The 27,482-nt window shown below is 37.5% G+C and overlaps 1 protein-coding gene across 2 annotated transcripts in view; it reads right to left on the bottom strand.

The window, feature by feature from the left end:
* The window catches only part of GABRG3 (gamma-aminobutyric acid type A receptor subunit gamma3), a 297,534-nt gene that overhangs the window by 8,306 nt on the left and 261,746 nt on the right, over nucleotides 1-27,482 (bottom strand). The window contains exons 7-9 of one of the 2 annotated variants that reach the window (XM_039725755.1): nucleotides 10,096-10,248; nucleotides 4,242-4,438; nucleotides 2,699-2,728 (exon numbers count right to left, since the gene is read on the bottom strand). In XM_039725755.1, coding sequence (XP_039581689.1) covers nucleotides 2,699-2,728; nucleotides 4,242-4,438; nucleotides 10,096-10,248 — 380 coding nt within the window. The remainder of the gene's footprint in view (nucleotides 1-2,698; nucleotides 2,729-4,241; nucleotides 4,439-10,095; nucleotides 10,249-27,482) is intronic. The other variant, XM_039725756.1, reaches the window with a different exon arrangement.

Below are 27,482 nucleotides of genomic sequence, written 5' to 3' on the forward strand. Positions count from 1 at the left end.
CTCTGCTGACATCACTAGAAAAGGTCCCATCAGCTTTGCTGCCTGTCTGTACCATCCTGACGAAGCAGACCCAGCCCTGTCAGCCTGGTTTTTCTACCTGAGGCCCTTCCTGTCCCTGGCACTGTGCTGAGCATTGGCTTTGCCTGCAGGAACGTGCTGGCTGTGCCAGGAACAAGCTGGTCACAACTGCTTGTATTTAGGAGGATGCTCTGGGCTCTTGCTTCCATGCTATACAAAGTACTCAACATTTCCTGCTGAAGGTTAGGGGGTATCTGAAAACTTTCCTCCTGGATGTGAAAAAACATTAGTGATGTGATTGATGTGCCTCAGCACAAATGTTTCCTTGTTATATTAATTTGCTTTCTACAAATATTTTGGTTTGGCATGCTGTAGTATTACCCATCTCATTAAAAATGCTGGTCCCTGAGCTAAGAACTTGGTGTGGCATCCCTCTACTTAGATGCTGGCACTGCCAATGCAGATAACTACACCTGAGCAACTGCCCTACGGAATAGAGTCAATAGCTTCTGGACACAATTCATTTTATCATAAGTAAATGCTAAAATGTCTCAGCTGCATTCTGTTGTGATCTGCAAGCAGATTGCAGTTTAGAAGCAGATTACTGCAAATCTATTTGTTGTGAATGACTTTATCTCTGAGATTAGATAACAGAAATTACACCCATATGGTCTTCTCTCTCTTTTGTAAAGCTTTGTGTGGCTTGTTTCAGAGCTTTACAGTGTGTTGCCATGTGAAAAAGGTATAAGATTATTTTACAAGCAATCTTTTTTGACTCTAGTATTATGGAAAGAAAAGACTATGACTAGAGTATACAAGGAGTTCTTCTAAACCACTATGTCATATATTGCACATTTATTGCAGGTCTTTATGAACACTTCCAACTCAGGGACTGAAATTTTCCATGCCTGTCTAAACTATTTATGTTAAAAAAAAAGGCTCAGAGAGGTTTTGGTGAGTGATGATAAAAAAGTGCTCTGGCTCTGCAAAGGAAACTTCCTCATCTCTGGGGTATTTTGTTGTTGTTTTGTTATATCCACTATCTGCTCAGGACAGAAGATAAAATAATTGCCCTAATAATTCAGAGACATTCATCTGGTTGTTTTAATTTCTGTCACGTAGGAGGTGTCCTGAAGTGACAAGATATGAGGGGAAGGTGGATGGTCCCCCCATGTTCTGTGTGTCCAGCTGAGCTGGGGTTGGGAGGAGAGTAGTGCACACACTGTGGGCACCATCCCAGTCCCACCCAGGAGGTCTGCCAGGGCAAGGCACTTCTCCAGGACCTTGGACAAGGCAGTTTAGGTGAAGTGTTAAACATGCTTAATACTATTGTTTCTGACAAGGAATATATGTGTGTTTTCTAGGAGGAAAAGAAAAGGCTTGGCATTGCCTGAACATGGATTTACTAAGATAATAAATTTCACCTTTTAAGTGTCATCACTACAAAGCTGAAAAAGACAAAATTATATATTGAGAGCCAGAGACATTGCTTACTTAAGCTCTAATTTGAAGATTTCTTTGTATAGACAAAAGTCCTCAGTATAGACAAAGGTGCTCAGTAACTATATTAAGGTGAAAAAAAAACCAGCTAGTAAAAAACTTGAAAAGAGTGAGTAAAACCTTGAAAATGCTGTAGATGCTTTCCAAGCAGATCAGAATGACTAGTTCTAGATAAAGGTTTTTAAACACTAATGTAATTTTAATTATCTTTCCCTATAGCTTTTAATTGGAAAAAGGAAAGTGCTGCTAGCCATTCAACATGCTCTGTTAACTTCACCTTCCAGAAAAGTGTGTCCAGGGAGTGACAGCAGTAGGAAGTGGATAGATGCGATGCTTGCTGTAAACCACTAATTGCCAATGAGCAGACTTTCTAAATGATATGAGGTCTTAAAATACATCAGAGAAAACCTCATGTTAAAAAAAAAAACCAAACATGTATATTATTATTTTAAAAATGATAGGCTAATAACATGGATCTGGCAGTTGTAAATGAGCAACTTCATCATATCCAACCTAAGAAATACAAACCTCAGTGTTTTAGTTCTGTCTCTGTTCTTACCTGATGGCAGACCATTCAACCAGCTGGTTAACTGCTTTATATTTGCATATACTATAGCAGGTATTCATTGACTCAGAGACACAATTTTGTGCTCTGTTCCAGCTTCATTGCTGCTGCACATATTCCATTTGTAGACAGAGCACAACTACCTGCGTTCAACTTGTGTGCCTAAATTATTTGAAAATCCACCTGAAAGCTTACTAAAGGTTTTGCATATGCATAAATGAACTTCCTTTTTTTTCTGTGAAACTTAATTAAAACTCCATAGAAGTTTATGACATAACTTGTGCTTATTACTGTCTCATAAAATGTAGTGAGAAACTTCGGTATTATATAAAGCGACACTCAAAATTTCTGAGGTAAAAATAACACATAATATTCTATACTTGACCCTCATCCCTCTCATATCACTTGATAAGTCCTTATAGAAAGAGGCAGCTATGTTCCTCTGCCACAGCTGAAAACAAACTGACCTTTTAACAAAAAAGCAAACCAATATTTTTAGTGAAGTCAGGGTAAAGCATAACACAGCAATACAGCTCTCTCAGGAATTAGTGCAAGTAAATGTCAACCATCTATTCATGCCCCCAATTCACTCACTGAATAAAATAACTTACTTACCATTACATGACCAAAACTTACATCAGGTAGCTTAAATAAAGATAACAAGAGAATTATTCAGAAGAAAACATACTTAGTGCTTCACATGCACCTATAGTCAATAGTATTCCTTCAACCAAGCCCTTAAATACATAAAACACTCCATGCAGTGTGTTCTGTATATTCAACATAATATTCTGTACACTTGAAAATGGCATGAAACTTCAGCAGAATACACATCTAGTTTCCATAGACTTAAAATCTTTATTTAACCCATTAAATGATCAAACAATAGGTAACTGAGCTTTTTTTCTAGTGTTAATTTAAATCCCGTCAATGTTGCATTCTTTCTCACATCTTCATTCATATGTCTGGAATTACATCCTACTAACAAAGATACTCATGACTTTTTAATTCAGTATTTCTATAGGATGGCAATTTTAGTTTGAACATTTTGGTCTCAAACTTTTCTTTTGGTAACAATCTTCTGCTTTTGTGAGCAATGCATTTTTGCAAGAAGCTATTTTAAGTTTAGTGGAGTTGTCACTGACTAAGTCTGTGGCTTTCTAGACTTTTTCTAATCCCATATTTGTTTCAGCTTTTCCTTCATTAGTTCTTCATTCAATCATTTTCTATAGCTCTTCATTCAATCCCTTTTTACATCATGACCTATTATTCCCTAAATTTAGGCTTCTCTCTCTTCAATTTCCTTCTTCACATTTTTCCTATTTGGCTTTGATTTCTGATTTCAAATGTCCTTATTTCCTCCATTACACACAATGGCATCCAATATCTCCAACTACTGATCTTGAACAAATAATATTTATCACTGATCTTGAGTGGTCAACCCCCTTCCATTACATTTACACTGAGATTTTTTTCTCTATCAAACTGCACCCTCTCATTCTCATAGTCAGTTATGAAGTAAACCAGGCAATTCTTCCGGCATTATTGCTTTAGTTGATTCTAAATAGATACCTTTTATGTTTTTTCTGGGTGTTACACTTAGAAGTTGGTTTTTGGCCAAAAATGAGCCAAGCCTAAAACCTTTAAAACCTTTTTAAGTGACTTCCATTTTTGTCCTTGGGAACATGCACCATTGTGCACAGGGCTTAAACCAAATGCTGGTTCCCAGCAGAGACAATGAAATTCTGCTCATAAATATTTCTAGGCCTGTTAAACCATGAAATAGCAATAGCAATATATATTCAAATAGCATTTGAACATACATTGATGTGCACTTATTTGTATAACAAGCTACACAATCTGTTTCAGTGGGAGACTTTACCAACTACCAGCACAGTAATTGGAGGACAAAGGATGTGTAGGCAGGGTTGCTGTTCCATGGTGAGCAGGGTTTTTCTGTTAGGAACAGACCTCACTCAGCAGGCACATAACTGCTCCTACTGCTACTGTGGGTGACTTTTCCATCAGCTTTCAGGGCAGATCACACCACTGGGAAGATCTTGGAGGAATGAAGTGCCATGGAATTACAGGGTACCATTGAATGATTATCTGCTCCCTGAGCTGCACATGAAAAGAAATATAAATGCTCCCATCTTACCGACTTTTTCTTCTTAGTACAGTTTGGTTTCCTGCAACTTGAGTAGTAGTTGAGGGTGGCATACTCCATCAGAGCAGCAAATACAAATAGAAAGCATACAGTCACAAACAAATCCATGGCAGTGACGTAGGAAACACGGGGCAATGACTTTCTTGCAATGGTACTCAAAGTTGTCATGGTCAATACTGTGGTGATGCCTGCAGAGAGAAACTTGAGTTAATTGTGTGCTGCATCACTTTTCCATATCATAGAAGAATCTTTGCAAATAAACATACAAAATGGGAATCCAGAGTGTGGCCAAGTAATTAATGAATTTTGTAGTATTAAGAAATAATTGAAAATAGTATCGGAGGGATGAAGTTATTTTGTAAACACAGATTTGCTCTGTTGTTTATTTTCATCTTTGCAAAACTGGCATTGTCTCATTATGCTTTTCTTCATCTCTTCCTTATTCCAATCCCAGTAAGGTTGAAGATGGGGGTGAGGGAGAGAATGCAGAAATTTTTGAAGAGAAGTATGAAGCAGAAAAAGTACTAAACCCAGAAAAATAAAATCAAGAAAGTTAGTAAGCAGTGAACAAAACATGTTCTATTCCATAGTAGTAGTGCTCTCAGGAAAAATCTTATCATCAAAAAAGAGGTGGGGGGAGAAAAAAACTGCTAAGATCTGACCATGAATTCTCTAAGTATGCCTTCACACCACTGCTTCCTTTGGCATCCTCCAGTGCCATTTTCCTTCTGAGTAAGGGAAGTCAATGTTACTTGCTCAGTCAGAATAAGACTCTCATACATACTTCAGATGCAACATTAACAGAAATAGCCTTTTTAATTCATACAAAGTATCACTTCTGAGATTAATCAATCTAATCAATAGTAATAGTGAACAAAATGGGATTAATGTGAAATATCCAAAATGATAAAACCAGTGCTAAAATGAAATCTATGTCATGTAAGTTATTTGACTCCTAGTAATTCATACAATTTCTCTTCATTCCTGAGGAATAGCAGTCTTTTCACTCCCAACTTGTTATGAACTGCATGTCTTCTGATAAAAAAAAATCCAACTTCTTGTTGGATAGGGAAAAAAATATAAAGCTTTCCCACAAGTAAGTCTCAAGAGAGCACCTTCTCAACAAACAGCATAGCCATAAGGTAATCTTTCTCTTTTTATAGTTAAAATTATGTTTCACAATGGTGCACAGTGTTTGAAATGGCAAGGAATGATGGAAATTATGCCTCATAGTTAAATAACTTCTCACTAAAAGCACTCTGGAGAGTAAGAAGTATCTGTGGATTACTTTTGACTGCTTTCTCTTTATGAAGAATTGTCCATCTCTGACTTGTAAAGTTTGATATAAGCTACAGTGATTCACAAGAAAAACCTTCTCCATTCAAGCTAACAGTAAGTCCCCGGAAAAGCCAGAATGCAAATTATTGCCTGTGTCTCGATGTTGAATAAGAATGATTAATTTAATTCCTTATATATCTATTACCCAGAAACAAACAAACAAACAGAAAGGTTCTGAAAAAAATCACAAGTCAATAACCAAGATTAAAGCAATGCTGATAGGAAGTGTAAAGTGTGGACTTTGTGTGTGCCTTGGACATCTAAAAGCCATTTCCTGAAATCCATGTCACCTCCCAGTACATGCAGACAGGGTTGGCATGATCCAGCAACCTCTCCAGACCCCTCAACATCAGTTCTGTACCCAGCTGATGCTGCCATTTATCACAGTAGCCAACTGCAGAGATGCCCAAGTGCAGAAGGTGTGAACTGGCTGGCTTTGATTTGACCCTTACTATATGTATATAATATAGGTCAGTCACTTTCTGTATGGCCTTGACCCAGGCCTTGGGAGTCACTAATTTCAAAAGAACCACATCCAGACTATGACATACCCTACAATATAAAATAAAGTTCTTTAACACTTCCTGATCCACATTTAGATTTCTGACACAAAAGTGTCCTTTTCAGAGCCACATGTACATGCTTTCAGGCATTTTACTATCTTAAAAAAAATTCCTCAAAACCTATAGAGTTCTTCCAGTACAATATACAGCATCCCGTTTACCTGTACTCAAATGTAATGTTTTTGTTACCCACTCACCATGTGATAGGACATATTTTATTAAAATAATTATTAAAAAATAATTAGTTTAAGTTTACAAGTCCTCAACTCACCTGTATCCTACTCCATGCCTTAAGCCTCAATGTGAAACACCAGCTCAGATCATGCTTGCAAGTGGATTCTTGCTCACATTGTAAACAAACACTGAGTTTTTGAAATTATGACAATTCTATCTAGTGTATCAATTTTACATCTAGCAAACAGGCACACATTTTAAAATGTTAAAATGAGTTTATGGGGATACATACAGAGAGGAAAGAGAAATAAGGTGCACTAAACGATACAGTTTTGTATTTCTGTACATATACAAATCAGAATGCAACTATATATAAATGTATATATGAATAAAATTCAGCACTATTATTTCCAAATATAATATCTAGTTTCCATAGCCTTAGTTCATTTCATCTCTCATGCTAAGGAAATTGAGTTTGTTGAGTGGTTTCAAATGCATATGTGTTGCCAGATGAAATTGTGAAGTCTCTCACTTTGTGGAGTCCCGTATGGCAAAGTGAGCTTTGCATCTGTTATTGAAATTCACAGGGCTCATGAACTATCTATTTCAACAGAAGTTTAGTATCAGCTAAGGACAGCTCTGAGGTAACCTGAGTCCAAAATTTTCAGGTAGAAATTGTATGTGTAAGGTTACAAGTCTCTGTGTAAATACTATTTTGGGACATTATATTCTCAGTAAATCCCATACCAGAGATGCTATTTGATATAACAAAAAGGACTGACTGGAAGATCAAATTTTGCAGATCTACATAATGCATGAAAACACTCTAACTTTTAGACCATTGCTCTAAACAGTTATTTAAAATTATTACTGCTTGAAATCTGCTTACTGGACAACCAAATGCAAAATGAGGTGGCAGGAGTTTCACTGTTAGAAACTCCTTGGTCAGCAAGGCTAATTTTTTATTTTGTTGAGTTTATGTTGGTGGGACACTAAAGGAAATGTCTTCTGCTTTCATGCATGCTATCACTTGTCCATAAAGTTAGTTCTCCATCTTTCTGGCCCTGTTTTGAGTACTTTCTTGGTTTTCTAGTGAATGAGGTAAAGATGAAATGGCAAGGAAAGCAATGTTCATTTTTTATTAAATATCATCTGTATCTTTTTTTTTACATCAACACACTTCTGGCCTTGATACCCACAGTATCTTTTTAACCTGCAGCTCGATCTTGCTCTGTAGTAACTGCCTATTACATATAATACACATTTGAAAAGTACAGGGAAACTGTATGGAAGCTTCAGTTTAACTTAATTCCCTTCATCTTCACAGAAAATAACCTATTCCTTTTCAGATCATAACTTTTCTTCAAGGAAAAGTTGCCTCTTGACTTGGAACATTTTGAGATAATTTTGATTACTAGATACAAGTAGAAGCTGCAGAGAGACTTTTTTTTCTCTTTGGATGAAGAGCAGAATAACTTAGGATCAAAAAGCACAGTTCTCATCCAGCACTCAAATTTTACTTCCATTTTCCCACTGACTTTTTATGTGGCCTGGAGTTAATCTTGTTGCCAGTCTGGGCCTTAGTACCTCAAAGTGCATGCAAAAAGGGGACTAAAACCCAAGTTTTTAAAGAACGCTTTAATGTCTCTGGACAGTACTGCTGAAAGAATACTTATGGTCCCAAACCCCAAATATTTTTTCTCGCAGCATGGAAGTGTATTAGCTAGCACTATTCAGAAAGGAATAAAATCTGTCCTTCATGTAATTGTGAGTAGTTGCCAATAACTTTGGAAATTATTCATTAATTTCAGAGAGATAAATATTTCCCTGGTGCTAGTCCTTTACATTAAGGCAGCTATACTTGGAGAAGGTTTGTTGCACAGAGTCTTTACAATTAATTTCAACTAATTAGTAGAACAATTTCAGCAGTTTGCCTTCAGCTGCATTACTCACAATTTTACCATGTGCCACTGTCTAGATCTGGATGTATGCTGTTGCTCAGACAGATTTATAAGTTGCATTATACATGCAGGTCTACAGCACAATGGGAGCATCTGCTTACTGCATCCCAGGAGTCAATAGGCCATTGTCAATTTGGGAGCAACAGGATTCTGTGCACAAAAGAAGTGACCCATATATACTTGGCTTTACTTTTAGAAAAGTCATATTTTAGCCTATGAAATTAAATTCTCAGTCAGAGTTTTAGGAGTGAGTCATGACATCCATACAGTAGAAGCTTGGAACAAACTCATTTTTATGTTCTTAGTCCAAATTCATTATTTCAGTATCTGAATACATTTTTTCTCTGAACTTCCTGCTGGCTGAGGAGTGAGGTGGAGAGTCACACATTAGTGCTTAGTGATCTAAAATACTTCTGTGTCTAATTATTTGGAAAAATGAGCTTTGTGGTATGGGGAGCTACCCTTAGGTACAGGATATGAAAAATGCTTATGGCAAATCAATAACACAAAATGTTAGATGTCTTTTGTCTCTTTTTTCTTCTGCATTAAAAGGATAACCCAATTGGATGCTATGCAACTCCCCCCATGGGGCTTCAGACTCCCTTTTAAAAAAGGATGGAGAACAGTCAGTCTTTCCTCATCTCCCTTGAGTCACCTAATTTAAGAAGAAAAGAGTTCAGTTTAAGAGTGCAGCAGAGAGTTATACTTAAGACCTATTGCTCAATTTTCTGGCTATCAGAAGAAAGTCTACCCAGCCAGGAACAGGCTGTTTTAGGCTGCTCTGTCCTCACCTGTGTATGGTCTTTTTGCTGTTCTGGAAGTGTTACTGCATAACAGAATAACTGTGAGTCTTTGTGTGCATCCTGTTGCTGGAGCTGTGGTGTACTGGCCCTTTGGCACTCACATGGAGGGAATGAAGACTGCATATTCCCTTCCTGTGAAATAACCTCAATAAAATGGATCTACGTAGTAACAAACTCCAGCAGGAGGATGCAATGAATTGCTGGGAATGGTTGAAAACAGATATGCAAACTTTGACATGGGCTCCCCTTTCTTCCTAGACTGGTAGGTTTCTGGATCAGTTCATATTGACAGACCTGGCAACCACAATCTGAACCAAGGAATTGTTTTTCCTTTTTTTCTGATATTTACATATAATTGGCTGCTACATACCCCTATTCCCTTGATGTTATCAAAGTCTGCAGATTTTTCTACAGATATTAGAAAAAATTTCTAAGTCTAAGTCAACATTTCTAATTGTACACTAAACCACATTGCCAAAATTCACATGCTGGTTCTGAAAAAAAATGAGTTTCTGGAAAACCTAAACCAGCATAAATATTCACAATCTATGAAAAATATCAATACACCCAGTGTGAAGCTAAACTTCAAGCATGCAAGCTAAAACACTTTGCATGAGTTAATACTATTATATCCCACAGTTTTCTGTATATATAAAACATAATTGCCAGTGGGGGAGAGTTACAGAAGGGAAGGAAGCCAGCAGTGCAATTAATTAAGTCTTCAAAAATGTCACTAAAATATCATGGTGAGAACAAGGAGACAGACATTAATTCAAGAGTTTTATGCAAAATAGGTGGCAGTGTCATCCAAAGGGTCAGATTAGTTTACTTTTAATTACCCTGTTACAGGAAAAAAACCCAGTGGTCTCAGTAATAAGTAGATCTGGTTCTGCAAGACGTAGTAGTAATAATCCAAAGGGTATACCTAGTGACCCCTCTGAAAGGAAGCTGACATTTTCAAATAGTAGTGCAGGAACATCGGAAAAGGGAATTATTAACAACTTACCTAATGCTGTTCTTGCTGGTGTGGCATCTTTTTTGATCCAAAAGGATACCCAGGAAAGAACAACTGTTAATATACAGGGAATGTATGTTTGTATAGTGAAGTATCCCATTCTTCTACTTAAGTCGAAGTATATAGTCATGACTACATAATCACCTGCAAAAATAGCACAAAAAGGAAATTCGTATTGTAATGGGATACAGATAGCTGTTCACTGACCTGCTAATATTTTAACTTCCATAAAAACTGCATGTGAAATATTTTTTAGAGTTTCAACAGCATCTGCACCGTAATTCTCATGTGAAATTTAAGTAAACCTTGCCATTCTAATATCCTTAAGTGTTAGTTCTCTCTGGAAATTATTTGACAGGCTTCTCAGCAATCATTCTGGATGAGTAAAGTTTTGAAAGGCATCTTGAATTTCCAGACATGGTATTTCTGGATATCTTCACGGCCATGAATGTGAAGGTACTGTCATTCACCAGATTCTGCAATCACTACACACAAAATCCTTCCTTCAGCAGGCTGTGTCTTCTGTGCCCTAATTTCAGGTTTGAGTGACTTCTGTTATCTTCTTCTGAGATATGAATCTGAAAATAGGGTCTTTTTGGCAAACGTAACATGCACATGAGTTGCCTTTACAGAAGAAGTCATTAATAGACACCAGAACTCAACGCTGGCATTTCAAAACAGTTGTGGCCATTTGTGATATTTTCAGAAGATCAGTCTGAACACAAGTTTTATTATTTTGTTGTATAGTAAAAATCATACATTCAAGAAATCAGTAAAAAGGTTAGTTTCTCTCACATAACGTGATTTTTTTCACTGTATCTCTTCTACTAATCCTTGTGATTCCACAGGGTATAATAATCTGTCCCTCCTCTCTCCTCAGTAGAGGCTACTGACCTTACCACCTCTGCCCTACTAACAGCTCTCTCAGCCTCAGAGATGTTCACTTTCTCAGACAGTCATGGTGAATAACAGTAATAAAACTGAACTGGGACTGATTTCTGTACTTCGCTTGAAATAGGTTGCTTCCATTTCAGATGTAAAGAAGAGTTTATATGCCAGAGAATTTCTATGCGGTTTTGTCTAACTGCATCAGATTTGGCCTAATAAATTTTACAGCTTCTTGTTACAAACCTTAACTTTCTAGAGTATGGTATTTGCAGAAGGCGTCATTTGCAATAGTTAAGTAACTCTGGCTTCTTACAACAAACCATCAGAAGAATGAAGAAATTTGAAACATATAAAGATTAATCCCCCGAGGAATGGACATACAACTCACTCAAGCAGAAGCACAATGGGTTTATTAGTTGAGGCAAATTAAAACTTAATCATCCAGGAACAGAGGGCATATAAATAAATGCATTTCTTACAGTGGATAATTTGACTACAGCTAAATATTATATAGAAAATAAATTAACTCAGTAAGAGTACCTTTCATCCAAAGCATCTCTGAAGTCACTGTAAAATCAATTAATTGCTGTAAGTTAGAAACTTAAAGGTAAATAAAAATCTGATGGTGGAAATTTGGGAATGTGGGAAAAGTTCCTATATTTAAAGTACGTCCGTTTGAAATAGATATATTTGGAAGAGGTTGACAAGCCTGTGAATGTTTCCAGAATGCCTCTGTTAGATGAATTTTCACAAGAATTGTGCCAGTGAAAACTGTGTAACCCCAAGAAACTGGAAAGTCATTTCAGAAGCTGTCCTTAAAGGGCTCACTCTGGTTACAACTAGGAGGTATTGCAGTGCATCATGACATAGTGAGCCTTGTGGCTAAGGGTTATTGCCATTCCACTAATCCCCAGCAGTCTTCTCTGTGCAGGAAATGGCACCAGGGAATTGATGTGTTCTGCCACAGGTTCTGCTGGCTCACTGTTTGGCTGGTTTGCCTCACTGAAGAAAGATTTATACCACAGCAATGAGATAATTTCATAGAAACAGGTATAAAGAGTCAGGTGGAGTGTAAACCAGTGTTTCTACTGGCAGGAACAAACTGAAAAGCATGGAAGAAATGTTAATAAGTCAAACATTTTCTACCAAGGTAGAAGAATGAGCAAAAAATGAAATCAAAGACTATAGGAAATGTGTCAAGCCTTTCAATTTCTTTTACTTAGTTCCTGTATCTAGAACTGTGTGCTTATAGATAAGCTGCCTGAGAATGGTATGAAGTCAAACACAATCTGCACTCCTCCATTATGTATAATATATGATACACACAATTCCAGAACCCACACAGGTCACTGCTCCTCTCAGTAGCGTGGTCATGACACCCAGCACACCAGCCAGGAGGAGGAGTAGATATTGCACTGTAAGATACTGGGAAAGTAATAAAGAATCTGCTTCCAAGGCCTTTGATGAAAACAAACCTGATAAACATGAGAGTGGGAGAAAATTATGGCACATTAAATGACGTAGAGAGTCCATCATCACAATTAGTCATTAACTGATTTAGGGTCTTTCAGGCAGGATTAATTTCCTGTGATTTTAGACATCTAGAAGGCAAATTCTGCAGATAACCTGCACACTGTGGCCTCCTTTCTACACTTAATGAAATTCACACCTTCAGCATATAGTTTGTCTTATCTGCTTTAGAGGCACATTTTAGAAGGTGAATGTATTCAAAGCATTTCCATTTCTCTCCTGTGATTAAAAAACCAGAGTGTAGGGCTGAGATGTGGACAAAAACATTGAAGACACTTGCAAATTATACAAGGAGTTAACCATATCCTTGATTCCATGGTGAGAGCTAAATTGGGCTATTCCTGTGAAAATGCCGAAGTTATTTTATTTAAATATAATAGCCTTCTTGATGTTTCAAAGGGTATTTTAATTTTCTTCCTTTTTCCAGTTAAAATTGATGTATTCGTCCTTTAGGGTACTCACAACTCCTCTTCCTTCCTTCCTTCCTTCCTTCCTTCCTTCCTTCCTTCCTTCCTTCCTTCCTTCCTTCCTTCCTTCCTTCCGTTTGGCTTCTGCTCTGCTGGAGTTTATGGTAACTCTTAGTGCAATAATTTGTACTCCAGTGTTTTCATAATGATCCCTCCCTCCCTCCCTCCCTCCCTTCCCCCAACTGAAAGCACCAGTGTTGCTCTCAAAGGCAATCATGCTTCTGTACAACATATACTGAATGAATTTCTTTAATAGCTATGGTAAATTAAAATGTTCAGCTAAATTATCACTTCAGTTCTATCCTCAGCCAAGTAAACTTCTATTGAGATTACTGGATTGTCTCATTACATTCAAGAGCCACATTACATACAAGAGTATGTGCTGTGGCTTCTTTCCCTACTGCACTACTCCAAACTGCATGCAGCTGCTGCTGCCGATGATGGTGATGATTATATTATTCTTCACGTTATTCCTTCTAGAAGTAAATATTCTCTATGTATCTGAAAGCATTGCATGCACATTAAAGAAGATTAGCCATGGTACGTATATTTCCTTCTCTACACACACAAAATAATCTGTGCAAAGAAACTCTCCTCTCTTCTGAAAGACTCCTCTCTTCTGGGACATAATTCATTCTGTACATCCTGCAGTCACGTGCAACCCAGAGGAGGTAAAATCTTTTAAGAGCTCTGCTCAGTGTCTCCTTGTACCTTTGGAAGCCTTCAGAGCTCCTCCTGCTGTTACTGCCACTGCTAGAAGGATAGCTGGGAGTCATTGTATGACAAAGTTCTGCAGTGCAGGAAAGATGGGAAAAATCTCCTTCCAAACTGCATGTCATTGAACCAGTGCACTCGGTTTGAAAGTAATCACACAGCGGTTGCCTAGCAAAGGACCACTGGAATAGCTAATACCATAAACTTCATTTTTAAACACAGAGAGGAATTCTTACCTTTTAACAACTTAAATAATATTCCCAGAAAGGCAAACTTTGAATGAAATGATCAGCCATCAATTCCCTGAAATATTTAAAATTATCTCGAGGCAAAGTAGAGAGTGATCAGTTTTCTATACAGGGAGCAAAACGTGCACCTTTAGGCAACGGATCTGGAGTAATTGAAATAGTATAGCAACGCTTCCCATGAAACCAAGATGACTGCTGGCTGTTACCCACAGGACTTATATTAGCCTAAGTTTCTAGTTTGAAAGTAGGACACTGTTTAGACCAATAATGACTTCCTATATAATAACTGCTGTGGATTTTAATGAACAGTATTAAACTATAGCAATTTTTTTTTTACTTTTGAAGACTAAGAGTCTGTTGGCCCAAATTGCTAGAATTTTGCCTATGTTGCACCAAGAATGGCTCACATGAAGGTAAAATGTTTGAGCAGAATGCAACGGATTATTTTACTAAAAATAAATAAATTTAAAAATATACAAAATTAAATGTTGTAAATAATTTGTTTATTCAAATGTGACTATCTTATGTCACATTTTCATTCATCCTTCCATTATACTCTGAAGCTGACAATCAACTTAGAAAAAATATAAAATTATTAACTTTACAAAGACTGAAATATGAAAGTACAATGCATACACAAAGAAGATTCAGCATGTGAATGAAGGTTACGTGCCAATTGTCCACCACTAGAATTGCAGAATAATGAGAAGTGGCAGAGTTATCCATGTTGTTAATTAAACTCTTGCATGTTATCCATGCAAGAGTTTAATTTCAGAAGAAAAGCCTAGTCATTAAAATGAGGAGTCACACTGTGTGCCACAAGTATTACTTTGTTGATCAGCAAGACCACAGAGACTGAATCATCTTCCTCATTATCTTAATAAATCAAATTTATTTAATAGCAAGCAAACTAACTTTCCAGTCTTTAGTGTTTGTTTTACATTTTGTTTTTTTCATTTGGGAGCCAAGAGAAGTTAATCTTGCCATTAACTATTCATGTCACCCTGAACCTGTTTTCTGATCTTAGCTTCCCAAAGCTCCATCTTTTATTTCCTGGGTTAGGTTTCTCTTCTTTCTTAGTAAGTTGAAAGTTTTCTAATCAGTATGTACAGAAGTTTCTGCAAAATGTTCACCAGAGAGGCTTGTTGGAAGAGATGCATGTGGAATTGGAAGCAAAACTATCATGGCAGTGCCGGTGCCAACTGGAAATGTTCAAGTTTCTGGTTCAAGACATGACTCCAGATTCTGCACTGGCTGGAAAGAATATCTCAGTTCAAAGTCAGGCAGAGACACAGGCAGTGTTACAAAACTCAACCCTGCCTAATTTAGATAATGGGAATTGTTCAGCCTGGAAAAGAGAAGGCTTCAGAAGACCTAATTGTAGCCTTCTAATACCTGAAAGGAGCCTAAGAAAGATGCAGACTCTTTTCAAGAGCATAAGAACAAGTGCAAATGGATTTAAAATGAAAGAAAGCACTATTAGATTCAATGTTAAGAAAAATTCTTTACTGTGAATGTGGTGAGACACCGAAGAAGGTTGCCCAGTGAAGTTGTGGGTGACCTGCCCCTGGGAGAGTTCAAGGCCAGGTTGGATGGAGCTCTGATCAGCCTGGTCTGGTGCAAGGCATCCCTGCCCATGGCAATGGTGTTGGAAGAAGATGGTCTTGAACGTCGCTTGCAACAAGCCATTCTGTTATTCTATGACTCTATGATTCAAAATCAGATAGAAGGGTCATGTGAGCCAGCTCTTTTCACATCCCAGGCATTCATCCCACCTCAGAGATATGCCTTGTGGAGAGTCAAGCTATCTTTTTACTAGAACTACTAGGAAGAAAAGAAAGATGGATTGTGATTACTTCAATTACACTGCCTACAATTAATACTTCATCAGTCGGTCTGTCTTCAGAGCTGGTATCCCATCCTAACATGACTTTATCTCCAGCCTGGTATGGAGCAAGTTTCAACTTTGGAAGATCCAAAAACTCTACAAAACGGTAGAAGAAAGAGCTTAATGTACTTAATGACTCCAAAATCAGCTATCATTAAGATAAAGACATGGGTGAGAACAGGATTTTGTAGCTCTTCTGAGAAAACTGTAGGACAAATAAGAGTCATGAAAGTATCATTAAAAACACCTTTATCTTCTTCAGCATCATTATACATAATCAAGAAATGCTGAAGACTTATTGCAGACTTATTCTGACTCCTCCAAAATGAGTTGGTCAACAGGAGTTTTCATAGGTGGGAAAAATTTTTGTTCCACAGTAGGCTAGAACAAATGCTTGCAAGACAAAAGGAAGAATAAAATGATCAAGATCATGCTGTCGCTTAAGGGTTAGTCTTAGATTCTCCTATGCTGCTTTGGCATTTAGGTATTCCCCGGTGACACCTGGATTTTGTGCTTGGATGGAAGCTTGTGTGCAGCAGAGAGAGACATTTACACCTTATTTCAAGTGCTCCTGAAGTGGTAACAGGCACTGCTACACTAACACATTTTTGCTTAAGCTGCATGTTTAACCTCACAAAAAATGTGTACTGGGCTTCAGAGGTGTTGTTTTCACATGTATTGCCATAGCAGCAATGTGACGAGATGTCTAGTCACAGGCAAGGATCATAGGCACTAGATCAAAAAAGCTTTCTGTGTCTCAAAGATCTCTGGTTTGAGTTCATACTTTCCTTTGGCATTATCATGATGTGTCTGTGTGTGCGCGCGTGCATGTACTAGAGTAGTGTAGCCTAGATTTGCTTTTCAGCTCTTATCTTTGAAAAGCAAAATTTTCAGAAATACATTCATTCCATGATGCCAAATCACTGCTAAAGTTTCCCATTATCATAGACAAATTACTGTATCAGTACACAGTGGAAAAAAACCACCTCATACCTAAACCTAAAACCCTAATAGCACTGTTTCTGCCAGTAGAAATCATGTTTAATTATAAGTATACACATATGTATTAGCATGCATAATAAAAATCAAATATTGTTAGATTATAATGTGAAAAACAAAGACCAGATTCCAGGTGGTCTCAAGGCAAAAGAATTTTTAAAGTGAAGTAAGACCAAGGTGTTTTCCTAACCTGGCAGAACCACAAGATATTATGTTGGGTTTATTGCCTTGCGTAACATCAAGAATATAATAATAAGAAACATGTTTTTACTTGAGGCTACCAACTTTTTTATCACCATAAAATAATTTAATTTTTTTCTGTTTGTTCTTCCTTCCTGAACTTTCATTTTCTTTGATGCGAATAGCCCTTTCAAAATAGTTTTGTAAAATGACAATTTTGTTAAATGAACTTTAAAAGCCTGTTTTTAAAAGTTAGTAACAATATTTTCAGCACATAAAGTTATTACATCCTCTGATTTTGGCATTTATTATTGAATCTGGAAAATAACTGAATTTGTTCAAAGTCCTAACTTTATATTGATTGTTTTTTGCCCAGAATCATTGGAATACATATGTTGTATAATGGAACTTTTCAAGAAGAACTGAAATTAAATAAGCAAAAGACCCAATAAATTAAGACTTAAATTAATTGTGTACCAGAGTAATTTGAAACCTATCAGTCAGTACTTCTTGTACCCCAAGCAATTCTTTATGTACCATTGACAGTTGAAACTGACCGTTTCAAAGGCAGTTGCTTTTGATTCCACTGCAATCATTTCACTCTCTGTATCCCATATTTTCTGTTAAGTGTCTGGGATACTTTGAATGTACTCAGGAGATGAATCATGTTCCATGAATACAATTGACCTCCAGATTAAATTAAAAAAAAAATAGAAATTCAAACAATAAATAGAAGGTTTGAAAAAATACTACTATTTTAGCAATTGGTGTCATTATCATAACTCTTTTATTTGCATAAATAAAATTTACATGTTTATATATTATGTAAGCTGTCCTGCCAAATACAGCTATTCTTGCAGTCTTTGCAGTCATAACTACTGTATATAAAGCTCTCCTCCCACTAAGCCATGTGAAACTGTAGCATGTTATTCATCTATGAGGTATTACAAGCTCCAGAATTGCTCTCAGGACATTCAGGCCTATTAACTTTAGACACAATGACATTTTCATTTTGCAACATGAAGTACCATTTCATCTATTCTTTGAAACATGGAACCACTGAAAACAAAGGAATTTTAATTTGGCTGTTATAAGGTATAAGTAATATTGTAAAATCCTTCAAAAATGCACTTTCATCCAGCCATATAATGGGAGTAAAAATGTATAATATCATAAGTGGACTTTGATCCATGATTACCAGTCTAGTTCAATTTCTGCCTTATCAGTAGAAAAGTTACACACATAATCTCTATTTAAATTAATGTATCAATCTGAGAGAAAATCAATATACAAATGCGGCACGGCATGACATGATCCATTACTACTATTCCTAAGAAGCCTTGCTATTTTCCATACATAGGTTTTCTTTTGTGTTTGAACAATAGAAGTGAAAAATAGCAGATGAAGTAAAAACAACAATAAATTACCATAGCTGCCAATGTCAGTGCAAGTAGATGAAGGATCAGAGTGAAAATGAATGTCTTTTATGTAGGAATCTTTTCCTGAGAGGGTTTATTGATGAGCTGCGCAATGCTTTTTGAACAGGACATTTTTTCACATTCCACAGAGCATCAAATACTGTAGCAGATCTGAGAATACACAACATTAATGACTCTTGCTTTCACTTTGCTCTCAAAAAGCACTGAGAACCCCCAGTTTCAAGACATCCGTCAATGCCAATCACTTCTCATTTATTTCTAGTATTGAAATTCTTACTCACAAGAGCTGTTTGTGGGAGGAGGCCCATTTGTATTGCAGTTGGTTACACAGTCCCACAGGACTGGATTTGGTGGGTTTGCAATTCCCAAACCAGCTGAAATAGTTTTTAATTAGCCAACAAAAAATCCCATGTAAACATTTTCAAATAAAATGTTATCTTTTTCTTCCTCAGAATTTCTTTTTACACATTAAATAAAGAAAAACCCTAAACAAAAAAACCATTTTGCTTCACTTGATATTCTTTTTTGCTTAAGAAAAATGTTCATGAGTTTGGCCTTGTTCACAATCATTGTGACTGTATTATATTACTGTGACATTTTTTATATAATCATGGAATGGAGTAGCCTGTTTCTTTCTATCTGTCCTGACATCTACTCCACCTCAACTATCCCTAACATACACTCTTGTGGATAGCTTTAAAGAGTATCTCACTGTTGGAAGCCCTTGCCTGCTGGCCATGCCGTGTTCTGAAGGAGACTATGCTGATTATTTGGGTACATTCTCTGAATGGTATGAGTTTTTTCTGAAGAAAGCACAGCTGCAAACCCCAAAGTTATTGATAAAGTGGAACATCTTTTAGAAAGGCATCCTATATTTTAAGAAATTCCAGCAGTAGAGTTGCACTGCAAGCCTTGAAGTCCTTTCAATGCCTAGTTGTTCTCTTAGGGAAAAAACAGAGGAATCTGTTTTAACTGAGTTTTTAAACTGAGACATAGTCTGCAGTCATCTAGCATCAACTCAGACCTTGAGCCTTAGCATATCTTTGCTAGACTGCTGAAGCATTTTTAGCCAGTTCTGTTTTTCTCATGCAGGCATTTAGGGATAGCAATCTCACTACTCTTTATCCATCAAGATAAACACTTATGGTCTCTTGACAGGAGGAATTATTTCCAGTCTCTGATAAGCTTTCTGTCACTTTCATGGACTCCACAACTTTTCAAAATGATTCTTGAAGTGCAGGCATCAGAATCAGAACTTATTTTAATAGCAGCTGCATTAATATAACTCATAAAATATATGTTATATGCTACAATATATTAACATTCTTCTTCAAGAAAATAATCATTCTCTGAGCACATATGCAAAACCTGTGCTTGGTACTTTGGCCATACCTTCAAAAAAGGAATATATTTTGAATAACTATTAATTTACAAGAAGTATTACATAGCCTTTAGACCTGCAGCACCCAGAATGGCAGGTCCAATTCTGGAAAAGCAAAATCATTAGGCTTCAATTCTAAGTACCTGCTTCAAACTTGAATAAAAGTTCTGAAGTACAGAAATACATATTGTCACTTTCATCCAGGCTGCAGAACTACGTGACTTGTAGCTACTATTGACCATTCCCCCAAGCTTTTGTCACTTATAAACTTAATAAGTCTCAATGCTATTATTGCCTCTCTGTCATTAAAAGAAGTATTAAGTAGGATCAAGCCAAAAGATGTAGTATCTCAACAGAATGTCCTGGCAAATAATGGGGTTTTTTTCTAGTTATGTCATAAATCTTACCAAGTAGTCAAAATTTGGTAATGTATATGTGACACTGATTTTCTTATCATTGTACCTTCTTAATCAAAATGTCATACTGCATCATGTACAAATGTATATCACCAGAAATGTATAAGCTCCAAAAATGACACTGAGCTTGTTTGACAGGAGTTATTTTCTATGAATGAATGTTTATTGGTTATAATTATATTACCCCCTACATTTGTATGAATCTATTCCAGGATCAGCTGTTCCATAACTTTGCTCAAGACAAATGCCAAGATTAAAAAACAGTAAATACTTTGTTAATTTTATTTAGACTTCTGAAACTTCTGGAACAGGGAAAAAATTATTTGTCCTCAAACCCTCAAGCTTTTGTCAGCTCTTTAAACTATTACTATCAAGTCATCAAAGGATATGTTAAGCAAAGAATGAATTAATGAAGAGATTGTGCTGGGCAAGTAGCTTGTAACTTCAGAATAGAATAGAATAGGATTGTTTTGGTTGGAAGGGACCTACAACAATCATCTAATCCAATTCCCTGACTAGTTCAGGACTGACCAGAGGTTAAAGCCTGTTTTTAAGGCTATTTACCAAATAATGCTAAACACTGATAGGCTTGGGGCACCAACCACCTCTTTAGGAGGCCTGTTCCAGTGTTTTATCACCCTCTCTGTAAAGAAATGCTTGCTATTGTCCAATCTGAACCTCCCCTGGCACAGTTTTAAACCATTCCCATGTGTCCTATCACTAAACACCAGGAAGAAGAGCTCAACATGTCCCTCTCCTCAGGAAGCTGCTGAGAGCAATGAAATCACCCCTTTGTTTCCTTCCCTCCTAACTAGATAAACCCAAAGTCCCCATCTGGTCCTCACAAGACATGACTTCCAGCCCTGTCATCAGCATTGTTGTGCCCTTCTCTGGATGCATTCAAGGACATTCATATCCCTGTTACATTGCAGTATTTGTTTTTCACAACAAGTATTGATTACTTGCATTAAAAGAAAAGCAAGAGTTGGTTTATCTTTTATACTCTAACTTTCTAACTCACATCAAATTCCTGCATGCTGGAGATGTTGCCATTTTAGTTAGGAAATAGTAAAGGCAAAGGCTGAGAGTTTCCAAAGAATGCTAGTATTTGCAGAAGGAGCTTTCTAGCACAGTCTTTCAGATTAAAGCCATCTGGCAATGGTATTTCTCATTTCACATTATAGGCAGATATGGGTTTTTTCCTACAAAGATATTTGGCAATCTGTAACAGATGCAAGCTTGTAATCTGTGTGCTGTCTTATCTGGTAGAATAAAGAAAAATATTGATCTGTATGCAGTCACTTATTCACTTCCAAGTCATTTGACAGCTGGAGAAAGATAATGCTACTTCTGACTGTTATTTTAGCTCTTTTTTTGCCTACTCAAGGCTTTCTAATTGTATTACTATCATTCTTTCTTGCATTCCAAGCAATAACTCTTTCGTCTTCAAGTTTCCTTGATATCCCCTTTTCAAATATATATTCATAATCAGGCCATGAGTATTGCCTTCATTAATTTCCTCAGCTTGCACCTCTGATATAATGTAATGGTTTTGTTTTGTTTTTTTTTTCCTTCACATTCCTTACTGCCTTTGTTCCCACATGCTATTAATAAATTAATTTTGTGATTTAAAAAATGCTCCCTTTTTTCTGGTTTCTAGTAGTCATTTTTCTTTCTTGTACTGTTCTCCTGGATTGTCCAGTCATTCTGCCTGGTACATCTGAGTTCCTATGTGAGGAATGAAAAAGCCAGCCTAAATCAAATTCCATCATCCAAATCCATCTACCTCTCATCTGTTCATCTCTATTTATGAATAATATTTTTCATTTCTGAACACTGAGCTCAAACTTTCACTTGCTTTCATCAGAAGTTTTCTTTTATTTTAGTTCAACTCTCACTAAACTTGGCCTTAACCTGCCAATAATGTTAACTTGAAATTGTTAAAAGTCACAAATCAGCCCATATCTCTTGATATCCCTCCCCTCCAGGGAATTGTTGTGTATATTAACTATTTATCTATATCCGATATTCTGCAGTGGGAAATACTTCATTTACAGATCAATAACATGCACTGATTTTTAAGGGAGTCCTGTCAAATTAAATACTGTCAGAAAAACTACCAATGCTTTCCCTGTGGCAAAAGAAGAAATCTGTTTTCCCTAAGTACCATTCTGTAACACTTTTAAATAGGTCTCTTCACACTTGGGCAAGAGCCCACATCTTTTTACATCATCCCTGCATAACCTAAAAAAGGACAAGGGACCACAAAGAACTGCAGAGAGGAGAAAGGACTCCTGAAAAGGACTTCTAAAGAAAGGCATGAGCATGGCAAATGGTTCAGTGACACAAAGGTGATGTTTCATTCACAATTCACAGTTGTAGAATATAGCAACTGTAGTGAAGGATGATATCAATATCCATTGATGCCAGAAGTTAATTAGTTTTTGCAAACAAAACCAAAAGGTATTCTGTGTAGCAAAGCCAGACCAAACTTGGGATTTCTTTTTCAACTCTGCTAACTTTGTGAAGAGCATATGGTAAAGTCTTAGATTCTTACTTCATAGGTTCCAGTTTTCCTCAAGTCAGTTCATGCAATTACCTTAAAATGTATGAGTTTTGGGAAGGAGTGGAGTGGCCTTATGTACTTCAATGGATGAATCACCACTAGCTGCTTATTCACACAGGCCTGGTTGAAGAGGACTGTATATCAGGTATGTGCAAATTAAAGAGAACCTAAGATAAACTCTGACTGTGACAGTACAAAGTTGGAAAATTCATTAACTTGAACCAACTGTTTGTAAGATGAGAGCAATTTAAGAATGGCTAAATATGCCATTTATTTTTTTAACTATTTAATGCCTGTGCTGTGGTAGTTGAAGTTCCAGCCAGCAGACAGAAGCAAAGAACAGAGTGTATGATATAAAGATACTTTTTTTCCCAAACCATGTAAACACAGAATGGTTTGGATTGGAAGCAACCTTAAAGGCCATCTAGTTCCAGCCCTCCTGCCATGGGCAGGGACACCTTCCAGTAGAACAAAGTATCATTCAACATGGCCTTTAACACTTCCAGGGACAGGGCATCCACAGCTTCTCCAGACAACCGGTTCCAGTGCTGACCATCCTCACAATAAAGACTTTCTTCCTTATATCTAATCTAAAACTACCCTCTTTAAATTTAAACACACTCCCCCTTGTCCTATCTCACATGCCCTTGTATAAAGTTCTCCAGTTTTCTCGTAGACCCTTTAGGTACTGGAAGGTACAGTAAGATCTCTCTGGTGGCTCCTCTACTTTATGCTGAACAACCTCAGCTCTCTCAGCCTGTCTTCATAGAAAAGATGCTCTAGTCCTCTCATCAGCCCCTATGATCACCTTGAAATCCTTCTTCCTCTCCTAATGCAATGGGTCTTCCCTCTTAAGTGTGCAGAGTCATGAGGTGGTTCTGTAAGGGCACCCTAACCCGTGCCTGTTGCTGGTCCTTGCCCTAGCAAGCATCCATTCTTCTGCATGTGGGGCTGTGTGTCCACTGCAGACTGTCCTTTGAACCAGCTGTCTACTTCCTTCTCAGCCTCCCCGATGTTACACAGGCCTGCTGCCTGTCCCTGTCCCAGAATTGTCCAGGCTCTATCCACATGTGAGCTCCACACTGCTGCCTCTCCCCTCAGCAGCTCAGTGTGGATGGAGGCATTGGTCAACACTGGGGTAGGTCAGGCAGACCCTTTGGGGTGGCCCCTGCCATATCTCCTGGCCCCACTCACACCTCATCAGCCACTCTTCTGTGAGTTGTCAGCTCCTGGCCAGTCTCAGGGATCCCCTGGGGTTTCCTTGGCTCAGGAAATCCCTTTCTATGCCAAGATCCCCTGCTCCACTGAAGAACATGCTTGCACCAGAGCTACTCACTTAAGGGAGTCTGGGAAAGATCACATTTTCATGCATGTTTGGTTGAAAGCACCAAGTCGAGTTCATCCATGTGAAATGACTGAGTTAAAAACTTGAAGAGCTACACTGGTGGAAAGGCTGTGGAAAGGCTGGAGGCTGGCAGTTCATAGTAGTTGTGTATGTCTGGTTGTACTGCTTGTTTTCAGCATGAACAGCCTTCCTTGCTGTGCCTCGCAGGCCTGGGACCTGTAACCATGCCCTGCCTGCCCTGCCTTCATGTAACCAGATATGAACTCCAGCCCGGTGAACATTTTGTGTTGATGATAGCTTAAATATTTGGTAGCACTTTCAAAAGCTCTTCACCCTGTTGTGAATCAGATTTCTAAGTCACTTATGCCATGTATTTACCAGGTAATTGGATGAGCATGATGGAGGCTTTAAGCTCAGCTCGTCCTGGCACCAGCCCACACTGCTGCTTTGGGCAGGCCTTGTTAACACTGATGGGTTTCCAGTCCTAGTGGGATCACTTTGGGACCACTGCTACTGTGCATCTGCAGCATGCAAGCTCCCCATGGCCCTCTCAGCTCCACAGGTTGACCAACAGACACTTCTGAGATTTTTGTCCTATAAACACTAGTTTTAAATATATAAACAGAATCTGTTCGCACGGGTAATCTAAAGCAAAGAGTATAGGACTTAGATTCCATATTTCACTCAAATTACATGTTCTGAAGAAAAGTGTAGGAATGTTTCAATTTTTGGAGGATTTAGGACTGCAAAAATGAAGTGTTTGATGTGGTACCTGAGGGCCAGCCAAAAATTTCATTTACAGTGTTAATTTAAGCCTCTGATTTATTTTTTTTTCACAGCCAGCAGTCTCTGCCCTGAGCTTTGCTTCCACAGATGAATCTGAATGAAGCATGGGGAGAAAATACCACATGCACAAAATGGTAACAGCATAGAAATAACTAGCTGGGGAAGATATGATTCAGACCTGTGAGAAGTAAACTCAGGAATTTAAAGGTTAGGGTCCCATTTAAATAACCAATACGCCTTTGAAACCTGACCACACAAACAACAGCCATCACATTTAACTACTACTTTGCCTAAGAGCTATCTGAGCAACTCTCTACTTTGAGAAAGAAGCATAAAATAAGTTTTTCATATATCTTCCTGTCCTGGTTTTGATCAGGAGAAGTTAATGTTTGCAGTAGCTATGGTGACGCAGCTGTGGATGTGTCTAAGAGGTTATTCCTTACCAATTTAGGTAATTTCCCGGGCTGGGAGAGAACAAGGCAAGGAAGGGATGGCACAGGAAAAGGCAGGATGGGATACGTCTGGACTCTCCCTTCTTTCAGAGGAGATGGGTGTTCTTTTCTGGTTGGGAAAAACATGCTGGAAGGAGCAGTGAGGTGGCACCATCTGCGGTTACATTGCATTGTGAAAGACTTGGTGAGCATTTTGCTCATAAATCTCTCTCTTTTGCACATTTCTGTTATTGTTTCTGTTACTACTCCTTTTTCTTATCTCAATGCTGTTCCAAGTGAGTTATTTTTATTTTAACCCATAACCTTTAGCTTTTGTATCTTCCCTTGGACAGGGGAGGAGAGTGAGCAGGGTGGAGAGGGATCGCTTCTCCTGAACCATGACACTCCTCCACAGTTCCATTTTAGAAACCACCAGACTGGAGAATGAAGTACGTCATTTGTACAAGTTGCTCACAGTTCTCAGCAAGACAATTAACATTCATGATGCTTTGTATGTATCAACCTGAGGGGAAGAGTCAGCTCAAGGAGAAAGAGGAGTCTTAAATTTCACCCTGGGAAGGCATAACCAAGTAACCAAGTGTTATGGCTGAATCTTTGTTGACAGCACCTGTTTACTGAACACTAGTTCTTGACATTTTAGTGATTTGCAACACATGAAATATTTAAGAAGGGCATTAGATTAGCCCAGGGTAGAGATTGGAACTGCATAAATAGATGCTCAAGCAGAACATGTATACAAGGAGTAAAGTTCCTGTGTACACTTGCTCCAATAAACAGCCTTTTGAGGAAAAAAACCAAAACTACAGCAGGACCAGACCATTGGGCTTATCCTTTTTTATCCTTCCCTTCTTTTTTTTTATTTTATTTTTAACTCTACTTGGGTAAAAGGCTACTGTGCTAAGTCCCTACATCATTTAGCCCCTGAAATTAGGTTTCTCTGGCACTGCCCATCAGTTATGGAAAACTTTGAGTACATAAGTAAAATGTTAGTGAGTTGCTAATGACACGTGCAACCTCCTTAAACTGTCATGAAATGAATAGGAGACACTGCTAAAACTGAAGTGCCTGGAAGAGCCTGAAAGAGCACTTGTGATGCAAGTAGGTTGCTTTTCCATTAATATTTCAGTGTCTTTTTAGGACAAGGACCACAATATTCATACATACCAAACTGAAAATGGAAGTTCACCTATGAGCACTGCCTGAAGTTTTTATTGTTTTTTATGTGTAGCTGCCTTTGGTCAGCATTTCCCAGAGATTTTAGGGATGCATGGGTCAACTGTGAGAGAAGTGATTTTTTTTTCAAAAACACTCCTATCTTGGAGAACTCTTTATTTGCAGAAATTTCTGAAATATTACCTTAAAAAGCAGAAGAAATTTATACCCTTGGTAGATTTCTTAGTACATTTTTTAACCTGGTTTAATTTAAGCTGTTATTTTTGACAAGTTTGACATCAAATTAATTGCTTTGTCCATTTTGAAAAAGGCACATTTAAATAACCACAATAAAGGAAAAAAACCCCCAATAACCTAAACCAAATCCCTTCTTATTCTGAAAATAACTCCAAAACAGTTCAATTATGAAACCTCTAACCACTTCACTCTTCATTTTCTCCTTGAATCAACCTTCTATCTCGTTTATTTCAGTTGGATCTACCTACCCTCAGGCAGTCATCATTCTGTTTCATTATTTCTTTATTATGATTATTTTCCTACTTTGAGCAATGAGAAAGATGCAATTTTGCTCCAACTCAACCTATCAAACACTTTTTTTTCACTTCTATCACACTCCCTCTTAGCTTATGAATTACTTTGGAAATTATCACTTCAAAAGTTTTCTCTACATTGAATTTTAATGTTAGGAAAAGCAATTTGTTCTTTAAAATAATCATTAAACAGAGCTTTTTGATTAAGCCAATGGGACCAATGAATAATGTTGTCATTTAAATACCAGACAGAGCAATCTATACTCTTAACAAGATAACATACATGTCTCCATCAGAAATGGCAAAGATAATTAGTTCCCATGAGCACACAGAAATATATTCCTATTCTGGTAACATCTTTTATGATATCCATGAA

This window comes from Passer montanus, unplaced genomic scaffold (genome assembly GCF_014805655.1).
Source record: "Passer montanus isolate IOZ18808 unplaced genomic scaffold, ASM1480565v1 scaffold56, whole genome shotgun sequence".
Classification (NCBI taxonomy): domain Eukaryota; kingdom Metazoa; phylum Chordata; class Aves; order Passeriformes; family Passeridae; genus Passer; species Passer montanus.